We start from the raw sequence: 18842 nt of genomic DNA, 5'->3' as shown, positions 1-18842 counted from the left end.
GGCCACACAACTTCACCCACCCAACTTCTGTAATAGACCCACAACCTAAGACAGAGTTACTGAAGTCCTCAAATAATGATTTAAAGACTTTAAGGTACAGAGAATCCACCAGCAAGTGACGTGCCCCATGCTACAGAGGAAGGCGAAAAACCCCCAGGGCCTATGTCAATCTGCCCTGGAGGGAAATTCTTTCTGAAACCCAAATATGGCAATCAGCTAAACCCTAAGCATGTGGGCAAGACTCACCAGCAAGACACCCAGAAAGAATTCTCTGTAGTAACACAGAACCCACCCTGTCTAACAGGCCATTGAGCATATTTACCGCTAGTAGTCAAAGATAAGTCAATTGCCAAATTAGGCTGTCCCATCATACCATCCCCTCCATAAACTCATCAAGCTAATTTTTGAAGCCAGCTAGGTTTTTTGCCCCGACTGCTCCCCTTGAAAGGCTTTCCAAAACTTCACTCCTCTGATGGTTAGAAACCATCTAATTTTAAGTCTAAACTTTCTGATGACCAGTTTATATCCATTTGTTCTTGTGTCCACATTGGTGCTGAACTTAAATAACTCTTCTCCCTCATTTGTATTTATCCCTCTGATGTATTTATACAGAGCAATCATATCTCCCCTCAGCCTTCTTTTGGTTAGGCTAAGCAAGCCAAGCTCTTTGAGTCTCCTCTCATAAGGCAGGTTTTCCATTCCTCAAATCATCCCAGTAGCCCTTCTCTGTACCTGTTTCAATTTGAATTAATCTTTCTTAAACATGGGAGACCTGAACTACACACAATATTCTAGATGAGTTCTGACCAACGTCGTGTGTAACAATACTAACATCTTCCTCTCTCTATTGGAAATACCTCGCCTGATGCATCCTAGAACCACATTAGCTTTTTACACGGCCACGTCCTTGTAGTTGTCCCCTGTCCCCAGTGGTGGGAGGATGCAAAGGTATTTTAAAGCCTCCTCAGCCCCACTTGCCCCCAGGGCTACAAGTTCTGTGCTGTGGCAGCATGCAGCACAGAATCACCACTTTAGTTCCTAAATTTATTTTCTGAGATGGCACTTAATGAAATGGCCATCATCAAGGCACATGCCAACAGGCCAGTCTCATCATTTGAAAATGTCATGGTTCTTCCCAGTGTTTTCAGAAAGTGGCAATTTTGTGAGCTTTCTAAGATGGTTAGAGCTGATCTGAATTTTTCAAGTAAAATAGGTCAAAATGGCCTTTTTTCAAAAAATGGAAATGTTTGTAAAACCATTTATTTTAAAGCAATTTCTTTTTGCTTGTTGGAAAATGTTGAAAACAACCATTGAAGCAAATTCAGCTCATAATTCTTTGGCATGTTTTTCCTCATATTTTGTTTCTTGGGCATAGAGTATTACTGACCCCAGGTGGGCTCCAACAAAGCTCTGACCCATGTCCTTTGTCTGGGACGTTGGTGTAGTAGAGATTCAAAGGAAAATGTGTTGATTTCTGAATCACCAGCCCTACTTTATGCAGCACCAAACATTTTCTTTAGAGGATTTCCATCCAAGTACGACTTGCTTTACCCAACTCTGCTGAGTCAATGAGACCTAATGAGATCATTGCTTGACCATGGTAAATGATGGACCATGGATATAGCTAGTCTATACTTTTTCATATCCAAAAGAAACCCATGCTGAAAGACACTTACTTGCGTAGTAGCTCCGCTATTTGATATAGCATCATGACTTTTGTTTTTATTCAAATAGAAGTAAATTATGTAATCAGTTCTTTAATTATTTTTGTTACATTTTTATTCAATTTTAAATTTGAATCTCCCAGTTTATTTTGAAAGGGTCCAATATGAATTGTATATCTTCATAAAGCAGAATAATTATTTCTCACTAAACTGGTCTTTTGTAACTCAGAACAAGACTTTTCAATCTTCGATTCCTAGAAGGAAGTTAGCTGTGATTTAGATTTTGAATTACTTGTTTGGTCTTCCTTGTCTTTTTCATCATGACATATATACCTCTTATTTTATGTCCGTGTATCTGTACATGTTTTACATCCAAGTTCAATGAAAAGTCATGGATCAGTTGGCAGTAGAAGTGTGGGTGGGTGGGTGGGTGGGTGGGTGGGAGAGGGAGAGGGAGAATCAGGGCTCCTGGAATTTTGCAACCAAATATTATGTTTGCAGGGAGAAAACTGTAAATATATAGATAAATTTGGTTCTTTTTGAAGAGGTTGCAAATATGTAGAAGGCCTTATGAACATTGCTATACAGTTTTTTTTGTGCAGAATATAGTCCTGGAGCCCTGGAATTCGAACCTTTGCAGGCAAAACATCTTTCTTAATACTGATGATAAAAATTGCTCTGTTCTCTATTTCTAGGCTTTAGAATGAGACAAAGGCATGTTATTGTGGAACCCATTGGTACTTTTCGGGGTTGTCCACACCTAATAGAATCTGTGCCTTGTGAGGACCCAATGTGTTATCAATGGGTCATTTCAGAAGAAGTCTGTGTACCTGATCATGGAAAATGTGGGCATGGAAATCGCATACTGACTGCTGTATGCAAGAACAATAAAGGTAAGTGCAGCTAATTTTAAGTTGGTCACTTTTAAAACTTGTATATGTTTTATGTTTTTTAAAAATCTATTTCTGTTAAAGGGCAGTTGCAAAATCTTCTTATAGCAATATAATTAATTTAATAATAATATAATTAATGTGAAACCCCACATTTTGGACTGAGAACTGAGTTTCCCGACAGTCTATAGCTATTATTATCAGGAATTTTGGTTTGAGCCCATCTCTGATTAAAACAAAATGACTCACTGCCACAAGTCATTTATTGCTGTTATAACTTATATTGCATCCCTCCCAAAACAAGTATCTTATTAATAGTATAATATTAATGGCCTGATTCTGCCCTGTTACTCCCTGTATTCATGTTATAGTACTGTACTTATGTCAGTACGCTCATTAAGGTCAATAGGAATATTTGCATAAGATTACTCAGCATGAGTGAGGGTGGCAGAATCAGACTCTGCATTTTCACTAACATAACAATAAATTCTTTCACAACAAATCTGGAATAATTTTCTCATCATAACAGCTTTCCTCGGTATGCTTTCTTAAACAGCTAAATTGTGCTGCCAAGATTAATTATGCTACAAGATTCTGATGTTATGTAAATGAAAAGATTGTGCTGAGTAACACTGTATTTACTTGCCTGCAGTTTGAGACCTACACTGTGTTCGGTTTACAGCTAATTAATAATGCATAAGCGCATATTTTATATGAGGTTTACAAACAAGTAATGAGGTCTTATTTGTCATATGCAATTTGAAATGCAGCCAGAAGTTTCCTCATTCTCGATAAGGTCAAAATGTTGTCAGATCTCTAGATTCAATTATGTGAGGTATGATTTTGCAGCCTTTAATCACGGTGAGATATACTCACATGTCAAAACTGGCAAAGTATTGGAATGTGCCAGTTTAATATATCTGAGATAGAGATGATTCTTCCATTACATGGTGTTTGAAAGCATTACAGGAAACAATTCCAAGTCAATAAAAAATTGAGTTAATTGGCAAGTGTTTAACAATATGTTGTGAGATACAGTGCATTAGAACCTGATCAACAATTAAATAACAGCTGCTAATCTACTGAAGAGCGAAGATCCCTTTGAAATATGTATGAAGGTGTTATGTGACTTTCTTTTGTGTTCTTAGATACAGAGAGCCAAATCCTCAACTACTGTAAATAGCTTCAGTTGAGTCGGGGGTATCTGACTGTCTTCCAAGTGGTCACTAAGTGGGTGATTTGATAATAATTTAGCCTGAATTCTGCAGTGACATGGGCACACAAGTGGATCCTTGAGCTGTTGTGGAACCCTACTGAGACTCCCCCCGGTGCAGGGTCCATCTGTGTGCATCTTTTGGCAGGACTGGGGTCTTAGACTTGTGTTGACGTCAAACTTAGAGAAAATGCACAAGGTCACAAAATCAAACCCTGGGTGATCTCTGATCATCGCAACATGTTGCTGTGTAGTAATCGTATGTACTGAGACATCCCATTTTTGGGACATTGCTCTGCCACTCTGTCCGACAAGAAAATGGAAGTTTCAAAATAGTTTTTTCACTTTTACAATTCAGCTCATGATGAGCAAGGTGGGAGGGTTTTTTGGTTCTGTCAGATTTGCAGAGTGCTTTTCTAGTTAGTCTCCTTCAGACTGGGAAAAAAAAACCTGGAATGTCTAGTGGAAGTGAGAGAGTGATTGAAGCCTTTCTTCTAGTATTGCAAGTGTAGCATAAAAGTCCCGTTGAATTTCAGCTGGAGATTTTGGACAGTTTCTTTCTTGTCACTATAACTGAACATTTGTTTCACTTGTCCAGTCCTAATTTGGGAGAATTCACAAGGCATATCATAGCTCACTTGACAGGCTGGAAACATTCATGGATGCTATTTTAAAACCTTGCTCAATCTTTATTTTAGTAGGGCTTACTTACCACAGAGTCATTGAAATCAAAGCTGAAAAAGGGTCTGTTTGTCTTGTTCATCCTTCTACGAATCTACTTAATGCCATTAATTGCTTTGGCTATATTTTCCCGTCCTTACACAGTGCTTTCTAATGCAAAATTGCCATTGAAATCAATGGGACATATGCCTAAGTAAAATCTGTGGGATTTAGCATCAAAATTACACAAACTGTGTCACCAGTGGGGTGCTAAATGTAGCTATGATTGACCTCTAATAGGAAGTTGTGACAAATCACAAGGCACACCAGGGATGGCTACAATAGAATAGGAGCAGTACTAATACTTAGAAATTACATAGTTAACACATGTTCAAAGCACTGCACAAACGTTTGTCCTGATGTAAACCTTTAGGGTAGCTGCTTCACATGCAGATATACTCATTAGTCTCAGCAGCCTTTTAGAGTCCACCACTGCATCCTGAAATCCAGTCACTTGTCTAGTTCTCTGATGCCAGTGTGCTATCCAATATTCAGATCAGTATTCAGCACTGCATACACCTTCAGGATTGCAGACTTACTAAAGAGACAAAGAATAAATTATTTGGGCCCTAGAATGTTACAAAACCAACCCCAATTTCCTTGATGAATGTAATATCTCATTAAAAATAAAGTTCAGGTTGTGACAGGGGCATTGAATTCAGAACATTCTGGTGGTTCTGTGCATGCTAGCATACCAGATTTCTTCCTTTTGATATTGGTGCCAGCCTTTTCTTCATGACCGTCTTTTTTATTATTATTACTATATGTCAGTTTATCTTTTTTAACATTTCAGAGAAGCTATTCTGTCAATCCTTGCCCTGCTGATGACTAATCTTGAAGAATCCACAGAAGTGAACATTAATATTTGGTGGAGTTCCAAATGTGTCCACATACCTAACCCCAAGTCTCATTTGCATCTCTTGATTTTATAATGTAGACAAAAATATTAGCGTAATAATTCACTTTGATTTCAGCTGCAGTTGTGAACTATGTACATTCATTTGCAATGCTCTTTCCTTAGGAATAATTAAAAAAAAAAATCTCCTTTTTCTTTGACTCTTCTAAAGGACTCTGGCATAGCAAGCTCAACCTTAGCCATGAATCCTACTAATTGTGTTAAGTGGCCATTTATTTGAGTTCATGAGGTTTAGACAGAATGAGAACAGTGGGTTATTTCAGTGATGTGTCTAACGATTCCAGTGTTTCTTGTAAGACTTCTTTGCCAAAGCAGTGTCTTTTCTTAAGGGATGTATACCAATTCCGATTACATTCCATTTAATTGTACTTGCTATGTAATTAGTCTGACATCTAGGACATTTTTTGTTTCTTAAATCTGCTATTCCAGGCAGAGGATGGCCATGTAATGTTGGTGTAGTGCCCTGTAGCTCAGGATGTTCAAGGAGATTTTGCAACTTGCAGCCAGAGCCCATATATGTATAATTTGCTCTGTAGTTTTTTCATGGCTCAATTATGGTTAGAGTTGTGGAGTGTGTAGGAGGATTACAGAGTTCATAATCTCTGTTCATAATCATCTAAGTACCTTGTGCGCCGCCTGTCAGTTTATTGCATCCCCTTGATGACTGTCATCATATTATTCATTGTAAACATTTGGGACAGGCCATCTTTTTGCTGTGTGAGTGAACAGTGCCTGGCACAGTGGGGGGCCCGCAATCCTTGACTGGTGCCCTAAGCAATACCACAATTAAAATAATATAATAAAAAGGATAAAAGGAAATGACTTGTGTAATGAAGAAGGATTTATAAAAGATGCCTCATTCAAATAAAATGCTTCAATAAGTGGGTTTTTATTTAATTACTTAGCAATTAATTAATTAGCAAGACACATTACTAAAAGATCACAGTGTGGAAAATGATAGGCAGGGGAAAGTCAAAGAAAGCTTAATGCCAACCTAGAAAATATTATGATAGTATTAAGGATTAGACTATTTAATTGTATCCTTAGCAGATCTGGGTGTATAATTCATAACAAATAGTTTCCTTGACAATTCCACCATTTCTCTGCTCACAAATAATTTGATGATTTTCTCTAATTTGTTTGAAATTACTGTTCCTTGATTGTATGAGAGTAATCTTGAAATATTAACATTCATTTTTTATTTGCACAAATATGGTCCATTTGCCTAAAAATCACTTGTTTTTGTTAACAGTTCCTTCCAATAAACTTGCTTTCTTAAAATATTCTTGGAACGTGGATACAAAGTCATGAACGACTCTTGTTTAAAAATACAAATAAATATTAGCGCATAACAATTGGATTTTTTTGCAGAATTCATACAGCTCTAGGTGGCTTTCCAGGCATTGGCTGGTAGCAGCATGTACCCTTGAAGGTTGTATGGTGACAATGAATATTCCATACAGTACAGAGAAGAAAATTCAAGATTGTAATGTAGTGAGAACAAGATCTGTATAAAATGTCAGTCCAAACAGAAGGTTAAACTTGCATGCCTGTGTAGGCAGTTTCCCAATTTTTCCATTTAGATGGTAAGAAAAAGAATTAATGTTAAAACACTGTTTTTGTCTAAAGTTCAGAGGGAGAGATGTGGGAACTGTCTTAATTATTATTATATTCCCTATTCATATTAAGCAGGGTTTTTTTTAAAGCAGTTGTAAATGGATTGAAACAATATAAATGCTATACAGGAGAGCTGGAGTGTGATTTTAAGAAATATATATTGTGTAGCCTGTGAACAAACAAGGGCTGTGGTTGATAATGCATTCTGGTTTCTCTGTTACATACTTAACTTTTTATTTCATTTTATTATTTTTTCATAACAAGTGTGACTCATGCAAATAACAATATCCTTTTTTTCAAGCATTTAAGAAATGTTAGTATCTTAAAATGATTATTTTAATTTACTCTTCCCTCTAGTTTTTTTATTGTCCTATGGACTGAATCTTAGCTATCGGAAATGTCTGTAAATTGATTATAAAATGTTAGGCGTTTTATTTTAAAGCTGATGAGTCAGTGCTAGTCAGCAATCTACTTTATTGTAATACCCATGCAGTCATTTGTTAATTTGCTTTTTGATGGTCCAATACCTAACCAGAAACCAAATTAATAACAAAAGAAGATTACTCTGTGATACTGAACCGAAATAAATGTCTACATGATCAAACAGAAAAAGAAATCTTTTGGAATAAATTAGCAAAAATTGGTAAATCTCACCATAATACTTTAGAAAGCAAACAGTATCTTACTCTGATTTCACTGGTTTAATATTTTCGTATCATGTTTCTAGATACTACCTATAACCAAATAAGTATTATTTCTAGTTAGTGGTAAAATGAGAATGGAAGACATGAGAAATACAGGGCCTGATCTTATGCAGTGCTAAGCACTTTCAACACCATTTGGCACTGCACGTTCAGGCCCTCTACTAATATTGGAGTTCTTTACATTGTGTGGGACTCTGTAAAGATAATAGGCTAGAAATAGAACATGTTATTGTCCTTATTGTGGGAGCTGTCTTAGTGGCAGAACACTTTACTAAAGTATACTCATTGAGGCTGATAATGGAAAGAAAAAGCTATTGGCTGAAAGCTACAATAGTAACTTAAGCAAGGGGAGTTAGCAGATGTAGATCTAACTGTAATTATACCTGATGGCAACACAAGGAATCTTAGGAGTGATAGATAAGGGACTATACAAGCAACAGGAAAGAACATTTATGAAAATCAGTTCTTGCTGTGTGAAAAATGAATCATTATCATTTTAACAGTGGTACTTTGGGCTGATTTAAACTATTTTGTTCTTCTAACACTAGCATTTTAAAGACAGACTCAGAAGTCTTTACAGGGGCTGGTGAATGCAGGAAGCATACAAAACAGGAATATTCTTCAGTGTTTGTTTACTTGATAAAGATTCTATGCTGGTTTTCATAATGACCATTTAAAAATGTATTAACCCTATTATTAGATTTGCTCTTAAGAAGGAATCAATTTAAAACTTCTAATGGCTTTAGTCACGCATAGGTTAAATATAATAATTTCCTTTTATTTAACCATGTGTACCTTTAGAAACAATGCTTTGGCATTTTACACAATCAGTGCTTTGTACTTGTCTGGAAAGCATTTGTATCCCTCCAGCTCGCCCTGGAGGTTTGAGTGATCAGACATTAAAATCACAGCATTGTAATTACTGTCTTGATATTTCCATCCCATTCCCCCACTTTATTGTTCTCACAGTAGAATTAAGGCAATGCAGGGCTCTAGACACACTGTGTGACAAGCCCCTATGGCTCCACTACTGTACGCCTCCAGACAGTGACCTTGCTGCTCACTTGTAGTAGCTGGCAGTGAAAATGGGAGGGAGGCATCCTTCTAACATGAAGAGAAGCAGCAAAGATCCACTCTGTCACTCAGAGAGGCAAGTGTGGTAGCAGGAAAAGCTTACCTTAGTAACTGGGAAAGGTGGTCCAGGCCCACTGATATCTTCCTCTCCTGCCACACACAGTCCTCTGTTGGGATGGTGTTGGTGGTCCCCACCTCAGTGCAATAGGTCTTGGAGTCAGCACCTTGTTGAGATACATTGAGAAGTTTGCACCTCTCAGAAGTTTGGGGTTTTTTTTTGTTTTGTTTTGTTTTTTCCAGGCTGTCTACAGATTAGGCAAACTCCACCACACCAGTTACACTCAGGTCAGGTTTTGGACCTTTTACTCACAATTTCAAGGGATAAAAGCATACTTGCGGTTTTTGTTTTTTGTTTTTTAAGGAAAAATTAAATTTAAAACATGTAAATGAAAAATGAGATACAGTTTCAGGATCTGGTGCCCTATGTATGGACCGATAGTACTTCTACCCTAATGCAGCCCTGAATTATTGTTCTTGTTCTCTATCTCAGACATGGACACACTCACTTTAACTGTAAGGTGATTTTAGCCGCTAATAATCTCATAAACGGCCACAGTGGGTGGTTAAGATCTATACCGTTTGAAAGCTGAGATTCCAAATTGCTATTAGCTCTACCAGTTCTTGAGAAAGCAGCTGCTGAAATCCTGTTGGAATTCAAGTGGGGCCTGACGGGAAGAGCGGTAATCAAAGTGATGTCATTTTAAGATTCAATATTGTGACCTGCCAGGGCTTAGAAGGAATACTCTATACCAGAAATAAGTGAATAAATAATGTTTGGTTTGGTGCTGGGTTTTTTTGGGAAGGGAGGCACAGGGAGTCAGTGTTTTTTCAGCTAATGTCATTTGTCCTGAATTCACAAATAGTTTTGGTCCCTGAAAAATGCATTTTTCAGAAAATTTACTGTTCTCCCCCCCCCCCCCCCCCCCCGCGCAAAAAAAAAAAGTCACCCTGCTCTACACTATACTACTGGAAGGCAGGGATGGGATGCTAATTGTGGTGTTTTTAGCTCTATAATTATATACGTTTATTTCCTGTATACTGCAATTTTCAATCTTTAAGGACGATTGCCTAGACACAGATAGCCATATGTGTTCAGTTCCGTATAGGCTGCCAAAGAGACGTGCATGCTCATGGAGATTTTACTTATTCTTTCTTGTTGTCTGATCTAAAATAATACATTTAGACAAAAAAGTGTTTGGGTTTTTGTGAATGGAAAAATATATAACTAAAAATAATTTTGAAAGGTTTGTAAGTATGATATGCTCAGGTAAAAGATGCTATAAGTACAAATTATTATTTTTTTATTCCTTGTTTGATACCTGCAGTCGACAATTTTACTAGAGGTTCTGATTTAATATAAATCTTTTCATAGCCCAAGCCTTTATTAAAGTTGTGAAGAATTCATTTTGAATTCTCCCATTCCTAAGGGATTATTGGTAGTGTACTAAGTTGCAGTTTCTATTTAATTTCTCAGAAAAGTTGATTTATTCTGTTCAATGTATTGGAAGTGAGTTTTAAATTTGTTGCCTTCCTGACTTATGGCAAAGTAAATTCTTAAATCTTCTGAAAGAGTGGTATGCCTAGAGTCTAACTGATCCTATAAATAAGAGCGGCATAATCTCACATTTTTTATCATTCTTCCTCTTATAATTTATTTCATAGTTTCATTTTCTTTTTGTTGTAAAATTTAACATAATGTGCTTATTTTTATAACCTTAAAATAGGGAATGGGGCAAATCAGATTTCTAGATCTACCTATATATAAAGCAACTGAGGAGGACTGAATTTATTAAGAAGGACAGAGGAAGTGCTGCACCACTAATGATAAGGGATACATGGGAGAAAAATTAAGAGATAAAATGTATATGGATAAAGCACAGGACTAGGAACTATTGTCTTTCGTTAAAGGAGCTCCATATCATTGAGACTCAAAAAAGGGCTCTCTATGCTTTGTATCTTGTTTGCACTGTATGAGCATTAATACAGCAGCTATTGTCAGTGAGAGTTTTGCCTGAATAAGAATGGATTAAAAAGTGAGGGTATGTTTATGCCTTGAACTCGGGTGTGATTACCACCTTGAGGAGACGTACCTATGGTCTCATTAACAGAGCTAGCATGATAAAAACAGAGTGCAGCCGGGGCAGGGTGAGCAGCAGGATGGGCTAAGTACATACCTAGCATCTTTGACAGGGTATGTACAGAAGCAGCTAGCCCTTCCTACTGCTTGTGCTGCCACAGTCACACTTTATTTTTAGCATGCTAGCTCAGTTAAAGTTAGTGCGGCTATGTTTCCTCATGCTGGGAATTCCACCCCCAGCTCAAAGAGTAGACATACCTTGAGAACCTTTTGCTCCACTACGTGGGTTATTCAAGGGTAGAATGGTGGAGACCTTGTAAATTTAAACTTTAGGAATTTATTTGGAATTTGGTGAGTGGAGAGAGTTTTCCACCATGAAAGAAACCAGGAGCTAATTCTTCTAAACCAGCAGATCTTCCTAATTCAGCATCTCCAGAGGTATAGGCCTTTTGCGCCAAATACTTGTGCCGCCACATTGAAATTACCTCCGCCTGATTCCCTGTGCCCCCTCAGCAACACAGCTTCCATGGCAGCTGCCATGCATTTCCCCACCCATTGTAGCTGCTGGGTGTTCCTCCTGACCCCAACACTCACTATTTTATAAACCACTGGAAATAAAGACCCTGAAAGAGAGACTTCACTCTGTTGGTAAGTAGATGGAATCCTTTGTTCTCATTGGCCAGGTTTCTTTACCAACTAAACGTGTGTAAAGTTGGACTCTCCAAATAATTTGTAGAGACCCCATGTTCCCCAAAAATGAACACGGCAAATAGCAAATAACCACTTGGTAAAGTATAAATTCTTGATGCCGTTAGCCCAATTTACACACCCTGAAATATTTCTGAATGACTTAGAATATCTTTAGTTAACCATGAACTGGAACTAGGACTGTAAATACTAGATGACAGCTCGGTTTAACAGTTACTGTGCTTGCTAATTCATTTTAAAATCACAGCTAACAATATATATTAAACCACTGAACAGTGAACACAAACTAATGTATAGAAACAAAACTATTTCTGTATGCCCCTGTTAGATGGCCGACGGGGCTTGCCCCTGTCTCAGCCACTGACTATGGCTGTCCCTGGGCCACTTCCTCCCCATATCCCCAGGTACCTGTAACACCCGGGTCCTCGGGGTTGTGGGGTTCCTCGGCCTGTGGTAGTCCCACCAGTCCCTCCTCGTCCACTGGTGGCAGGGCGGGGAGCTCCTCTGCGGGGGGCAACTCCTCCAGATCACAGGGCTCCTGTGATGCTTTGGCATTGGGCAACTCTTCCAGGTCCTGCCCAGCTTCTGGGGGCTCAGCGGCAGGCAGCTCTTCCAGATCTTGTCTGGCCTCAGGGGGTATCTCCCATCTGGGTTGCTTGGGGGCCCCGGTCCAGTCCTGGGGGTCGGGTAGCTCAGACCAGTCGCTGCGGCCTGGTGGCCAGGTCCAACCACCGGGGCCCGGAGGCCCTACCCAATCTCTGGGCCAGGGTCGGTGGGGGAACTGTTGGGGTCTCAGCTCTGGGAGGCGAGCGGCCCTGGCGTCGGCTCGGCTCGGCTCCACTCCAGCCTAGGCCTTAGCTAGCAGGGCAGCACGTCTGCCTCCGACAGCAGTCTCCTCTCGACTGAGCTACGGGGCCTGTCTTATACTGCTTCTTCCTGCAGAGGCTCTGCCCTGCTGTTGGTGATTGGGCTGGCCGGGCGGTCCTATCACTGCCTGGCCTTTCGGTTGCTGGGCAGACTTGCCTGCTGGGTCTGTTTCAGTCCAGCCGGGTCGCTGTGGCCCTTCCTCCGGTCCAGACTCCAGGGAAGGCCACAGCGCCTTCCTACAGCCTCACACACTGATATGCTTTTCATGTCCAGAAGGAAGGAAGGAAAGAATCAGCAAAGGAGGGAAATCTCTTCTTGCACTTGTGTCCATGTGGGATGCTCTAGATTGTGATCAGAATAATTTATGGCAGTGTGGCAACAAGAGCTCTTAAATGTTCCAATAATAAGGAGTTGGAGTGCATGACAAGTGAGCTGTTCTGACTGATGTGCCTTTGACCAGGCTGTCCTATTAAGTTCAGCATAGCTCTGAGTTAGTAGATGTTATTGATCTCAAGCCCAAACTCAGTACTAATGCCTATATTTTCTGGTTGCCATTGCAAGCATGCAGAAGCCAGAATATAGATTGTGTCCTGCTTTAGTTGGGGACCAGAAACATCATTAATTCAAGTGAACGTAAAAATTCATAGCCCTCGCAGTGCCATACTGAAATTGGTATTTATTTATAAACTTAGATCCTTTTTAGAATGTTTCAGGCAAGTTGCTGTAAAGTAAAGGCAGTGGTATAACATTTTAACACAAACGCTTCTAGCTTATGAACATTTTAATAGTCTTTACTCATATAAGAGGACTGGCAAAATGGTTAACTCGCTCGCGAAGACAGCTTTTTAGAACGTCTATAAATAATTTATGCACTTATTATGCTTGCATACATAAATATCAGGTGGTAGATGTGCACTTTGGAGTCAGGCAAGTCACATCAAAATACAGAGGTGGGACACCCAACAGTGGAAAGTTGGAGTGGTTTCCTGACACCCTTGAATCCACAGCATAAACACATCAGCATTTTGGTTTGATTCCCTTTACTCTTAGAGAGTGATTTCAGGCTATCATGGCTGAGCTTCTTCCAGTTGTGGCATGTGCTTTCAGGGTGGGACGGTGGGGCTCTTTCCTTCACCCTTATGGCAACCACACAGAAGGCAGGCAGGATATAGATCCAGCATTGTTTTTAGTACGAGGCTATTTGGCTGGCAGATGTTGCTGATGGTGATCTTCGATGCACAAAGGACAGACAGGCTGATTAGGGATGAGGCCAAGGCCCATCCCCTCGTGCTCTATATCAGCAGGTAGGAGAGCAACTAGTGAGGTGCAGTGCCTCTTGAAGTGCAGTATTCTGCCTAAGCCTACCCTGAACAGGCAGAATGCCTTCAAGCACTATCACATGAGAACTGATGTTCCTCATTCCTTTAGCTCTTCAGAGAGGAGCAAGGTTGTAATTTGGACCTTCTAGTATTCTACTGTAGTTAATGGCTCCCAACCACCTCAGACAGTTTCCAGATCGTCAGATTATTGCAACTTTTATAAGGGTTCATATTGAGAGAGGCACTCTATTTTGTAGCAATGTTCCAAACTACAGGGACTGTCTGATTTTCAGAGGTGCTGAGCACCAGCAACTCCAACTGAAACCAGTGGCCTCGGCAGGTGCTCAGTCTGTCTGAAGGCTTGGAGAATTAAAACAGTTTGAGTTGCACCTTTGAGCATATGGGAATTGCAGCAATTTTTTAAAAAGACAAACATCAACACATTACAGCAAGGGATATAGTACTGCCCTTTCATTGTAAATGTTATGAAATGAGTTTGACATGCGTTGATCTATGTTTATGATAAAGGTTATCTAAAGAGCATGGTGAGTCTGTGTGACCTGCATGTCTGTTAAATTGGAGCTGTACGTTAAATTCCACTGAGTAGAATGATTCAAATGTATATGTCTGTCTAGTTCAAAATATATAAAATTTAACTAGTCATTCAAGAGATGCCGACAGCTGGTCAAAGGAATTTAGTTCAGATCGGCCTCCTTTTTTATTCTTTCATTTACCAGACTAAGAAAATCCTCCATTTACTGTATTTTATAGCGGCACAGTTAATTTTTTTTATCTGAAGAAACTTAGAATAGATTTTTTTTTCTCCCCTTTAAGTGGATGCTAGATACAGTCCTCTATGTATTGCTTTAATGCACAGCTAAAGAGCAATACCTATCAATGCCAATAGCAATACTTATTTTATTCAGTGAAACAAAACATGCAGCATAAAATACTGTCAGCTGTTTTTAAACTAAATAGAACTTTACATTTATATTTTATAAACACAGTTCTTCGAATGCTTCCTCATGTCTATTCCATTCTAGGCGAGTGCGTGCCCATGTGCCTGGTTATTGGAATTTTTTCCCCTTAGCAATCTCCGTATGGCCAGCTCTAGCAACCTTTGGTGCTGTGCACTCATGCCACAGTATATGAGGTGCCACCGGTCCTGCACCCCCTCAGTTTCTTCTTTTTGCCTGTGACGGTTGCTGGAACTCCCCTCTGACTTGCTATTGCAAGCACTCAGTATTGTTCTATTTAGTTAGGTTTTCTTTTTTTCCTTTAGTTCAGTTATAATAGTTGTAGTTTAGTGTAAATAGTTTTGTTAAGGGCGTTTGCCCGGTAATGGGGCATGCTTCGTTCCCCAGGATTCAAACCCAGTGCTACCTGCAACAAACTCTTCCTGCTTAGTGACCCCCACAACAGCTGCTTGAAGTGTCTGGGGGAAGCGCATAGAAAGGACAGGTGTAAGATTTGCAAGGGCTTTAAACTGAGGAGGAAAATGGACAGGGAAATTCAGCTGAAGGGCCTACTAATGGAGGGAGCACTAAGGCTGGCCTCAACGCCCTCCCATGCCGATTTGGTGCTGAGCACATCAGCCTCGGTGCAGAGCACACAGCCGGCACTGAGTGCCTTGCGGCACTGCTTCTCATCACCATCTTCAAGGCACAGGCAGCATCACATGGAGAGAGGTTGTTCCCTGACGTCGAAGAAGCCCAAGAAAGGGGCTCTGGGCACAGGACCCTTATTGGGCTCTCCACCCAGAGCATCATCCCCAATGAGGGAGCCACCCCCGACTCTGGTGAGTGTAAGGCGTCCCCTCCAGCTGACTATTCCATCGATGTCAGAAGTGTTTCAAGCAGTGAGGAATCTGATGGACCTACCATTCCATCCAACCCCCAGGCATCCCTCAGCCCTGGACAGAGGGAAGGAGCCGGTATCGAAGGGAAAGCCCCCAATGGGCTTTCCACAGCAGTCACACTGTTTGCCCAATACGTGACACTGCTGAGAAACCCTGATACTGTGGTCACCAGTGTGGAGGAGGTCCCCACCCTCGCAGCATCGCTCATCGAGATCCTTCTCACGATCTCCCGTGTTGGCATACTCACACCACTTGGAGTGGCACCAATCACATTCTCCGCAGCACCGGTCCTCAGCTTCCTGGTATTGGTCCCCGGTGCCTCGGCACCAGACTTAGGAGTCATGGCACCAATCCCTGGTTCTGCACCGGTCTCCAAGACGGTGCTTGTTGGAGTATGACCAATCCCAAAGCTCAAGACACCAGTCTCCTTCCCCCTGGCACCGTTCCCCGGTACTGCATGGTAATGAGGTTGAGGCACCGACAGCCGCTCCGCAGGAAGAGTCCTACTTCTCAAAATTAGAAGGGGAGCTTAGTCCTAGACCAAGCTACCATCACAAGGTGAATAAGGTTGGGGCAGTACCTCCAACATCAGACTGGCCCCAGGGAGAATGGTCTGTTCAAAGACCATGTTGCAATCCATGGGGTTTCCCCATGGCGCCAGGTCTGCAGCCTTCATATAAACATCAAAACTCAAAGCGATAAGACTGGCATGCCAGGTATTCCTTTCTTTATAGAAGGCAAAGTGGTACAGGTTCTGACAGAGAACACTGCCACGATATTTTACATCAACAGGTAAGGCAGAGCCCACTCCTTGGATCTTTGTCAAGAGACCATGTGCCTGTGGAACCTTGCCATGCCATTCAGTACAATTTCCGTATCATGGCATCCCACCTGCATGGGGACAGGAACACCATGGCAGACTGGCTCAGCAAGTCCTTCTTACCTCGCCACGAATGGTCACTTCACCCTCAGGTAATAGCTATACTTTTTCTGAGGTGAGGAGTTCTCCAAGTGGATCTCTTCACGTCCAGCCTGAAGAAGAAATGCAACCAGTTTTGCTCCATCCGTGTGCTCGATGAGGAGTCAGTGTCCGATGACTTTCTCCTCTCGTGGGCAGGGGTTCTCATATATGCCTTTCCACCAACACTGCTGATACACAAGATCCTGTTAAAAATGAAGAGGGACAAGACAGATGTGATTTTAGTAGCTCCCACGTGGCCAAGACATCATTGGTTCAGCACTCTGCTGGAACTCCCAGTTGCCATCTCCGCCCATCACTGCCTCTGGAGCTACCATGTTGGCTGTATTTGCTGTCGCAGAACTGAGGCCAACTCGTACACCCAGACTTGATATCCCTACACTTGATGGCAAGGAGGCTGACTGACTGACTAAATACGGACAAACAGGAGTGTTCGTCTCAGATCCAACAGGTACTGATTGACAGTAGGAAACCCTCTACCAGAGCATCTTATTCGGCTAAATGGAAGAGGCTTTCCTGCTGGGCATCAAGCCAGGGGTTTCCGCCTCTTCGAACCTCAATACAGTCAGTATTAGATTACTTGCTGTATCTTAAATGATAGGACCTAGCAACTTCATCAATAAAAGTTCACCTTGCAGCTATCTCTGCTTTTCACCCGTTAATCCAAGGAAGTTTGGTTTTCTCCCATTACGTGACGGTTAGATTTCTTAGAGGCTTGGACAGACTTTTCCCTCTGGTTCATGACCCTCTACCTCCCTGGGACCTGAACTTAGTTCTGTCACAGCTTACGGATCCCCCCTCTGAGCCTTTAGCAACTTGCTCCTTATCACGCCTCTCCTGGAAAGTGGCTTTCTTCATAGCTATCACCTCAGTGCATAAAATCTCAGAAAAATGAGCACTCACCTCTATACCATACACCGTTTTCGATAGGATAAGGTCCAGCGACAGCCACACCCAGCCTTCCTGTCTAAAGTTGTATCCTAATTTCACAACACCGAGGACATTTTCCTGCCAGTGTTCTATCCTAAGCCACATAGGTCTAGTGAAGAGCATAAATTGCACACCCTCTATGTTAGGCAGGCATTAGCTTTTTATATTGAGAGAACTAGACCCTTTTGTAAGACTTCCCAGATCTTTATTGCAGGGGCGGAGAGAATGAAAGGCCTGTTTCCTCTCAAAGGATCTCCTTATGGATATCTTCCTGCATTAGACTATGCTATAAGCAGGCAAGCTTATCTCCGCCAGGGGATGTCACAGCCCACTCCACCAGAGCGCAAGCCTCGGAGGCGGCCTTCCTGGCAAAGGTACCTATACAAGATATTTGTAAAGCTGCTACCCTGGTCCTCGGTACGTACCTTCACATCCCACTACACCATAGTACAGCAAAATCAGCAAAAAACTGGGGTGAGCTGAAAGAAATCACACAACTTCCCTCTGTTTCACTTTCTCATTTGTAGAATGGAGATGATAATCCTTGTCCACTTGTGTAAAGCTCTTTGAGATATGTGGACAGCTAGTGTTATATAAGTGCCAAGTACCGACTCCATGCTTACCTCACCTCATTGTATGTAGGTATTATAGCATAACACGTGTAACACCATGCATTCATCTTTTTGGAGGGCCCTGTAACCACGAGACAGTAGAACACACAGCAAGTTGTGCTGTGGTGAATCATTCATTTAGGAAGGTTTTCTAATTTGTTCAGATGAGGGGATTGGTGATAGACAACACTACAGAGATGCTTGGGAGATAAATGACAATTTATCTATCTTTAAAAATATATTATTTACAGTGTACTTTAAATACCAAAAGTCAGCCTATAGCATGTGTGGTATTTGTACTATTTCTAAAGGCCAGAAAATTGTCAAATTACTAGTTTAATATGAAAGTCCCAATGGCATCAGTAATGAAAACTTTATAAATTTTTGAGAGGTTTTCACACAACAAAATTGGCTTTTAAACCATCTGAAATGCATACAAATGAAACATAAAAACATACAGATAAACAAATGAACAGCTGTATCCTGCCCTTGATCCATGCATGATCTCTTATTGATGGCATTGGGAGTATATGTAAATATTAAGGATGAAATACAACTCACAGAAGGAAAAGCAGTTTCAGGGGGAATTAATTCAGTTTTGCATGTGATAGAATTGTTTAGTCTGTGCAATCCCC

At 40.9% G+C, this 18842-nt stretch overlaps 1 protein-coding gene and 1 long non-coding RNA gene across 2 annotated transcripts in view; one reads left to right on the top strand and one right to left on the bottom strand.

Moving 5' to 3' along the window:
- Positions 1-18842, top strand: part of THSD7B (thrombospondin type 1 domain containing 7B) — a 461283-nt gene that overhangs the window by 201651 nt on the left and 240790 nt on the right. Inside the window, exon 9 of the mRNA XM_067549515.1 lies at positions 2360-2557. Coding sequence (XP_067405616.1) covers positions 2360-2557 — 198 coding nt within the window. The remainder of the gene's footprint in view (positions 1-2359; positions 2558-18842) is intronic.
- LOC137153764 (uncharacterized) lies at positions 3348-12167 on the bottom strand. The gene is made up of 3 exons (XR_010919894.1): positions 12052-12167; positions 8902-9022; positions 3348-5025 (listed from the first exon to the last, which is right to left on the bottom strand). It is a non-coding gene; the product is annotated as an uncharacterized lncRNA (long non-coding RNA).

This window comes from Emydura macquarii, unplaced genomic scaffold (assembly GCF_026122565.2).
Source record: "Emydura macquarii macquarii isolate MOO-44397 ecotype Brisbane River unplaced genomic scaffold, CSIRO-AGI_Emac_v2 contig_1253, whole genome shotgun sequence".
NCBI classification, from domain to species: domain Eukaryota; kingdom Metazoa; phylum Chordata; order Testudines; family Chelidae; genus Emydura; species Emydura macquarii.
The sequence above is the reverse complement of the archived record's forward strand: the minus strand, read 5'-3'. Positions and strand labels throughout refer to the sequence as shown.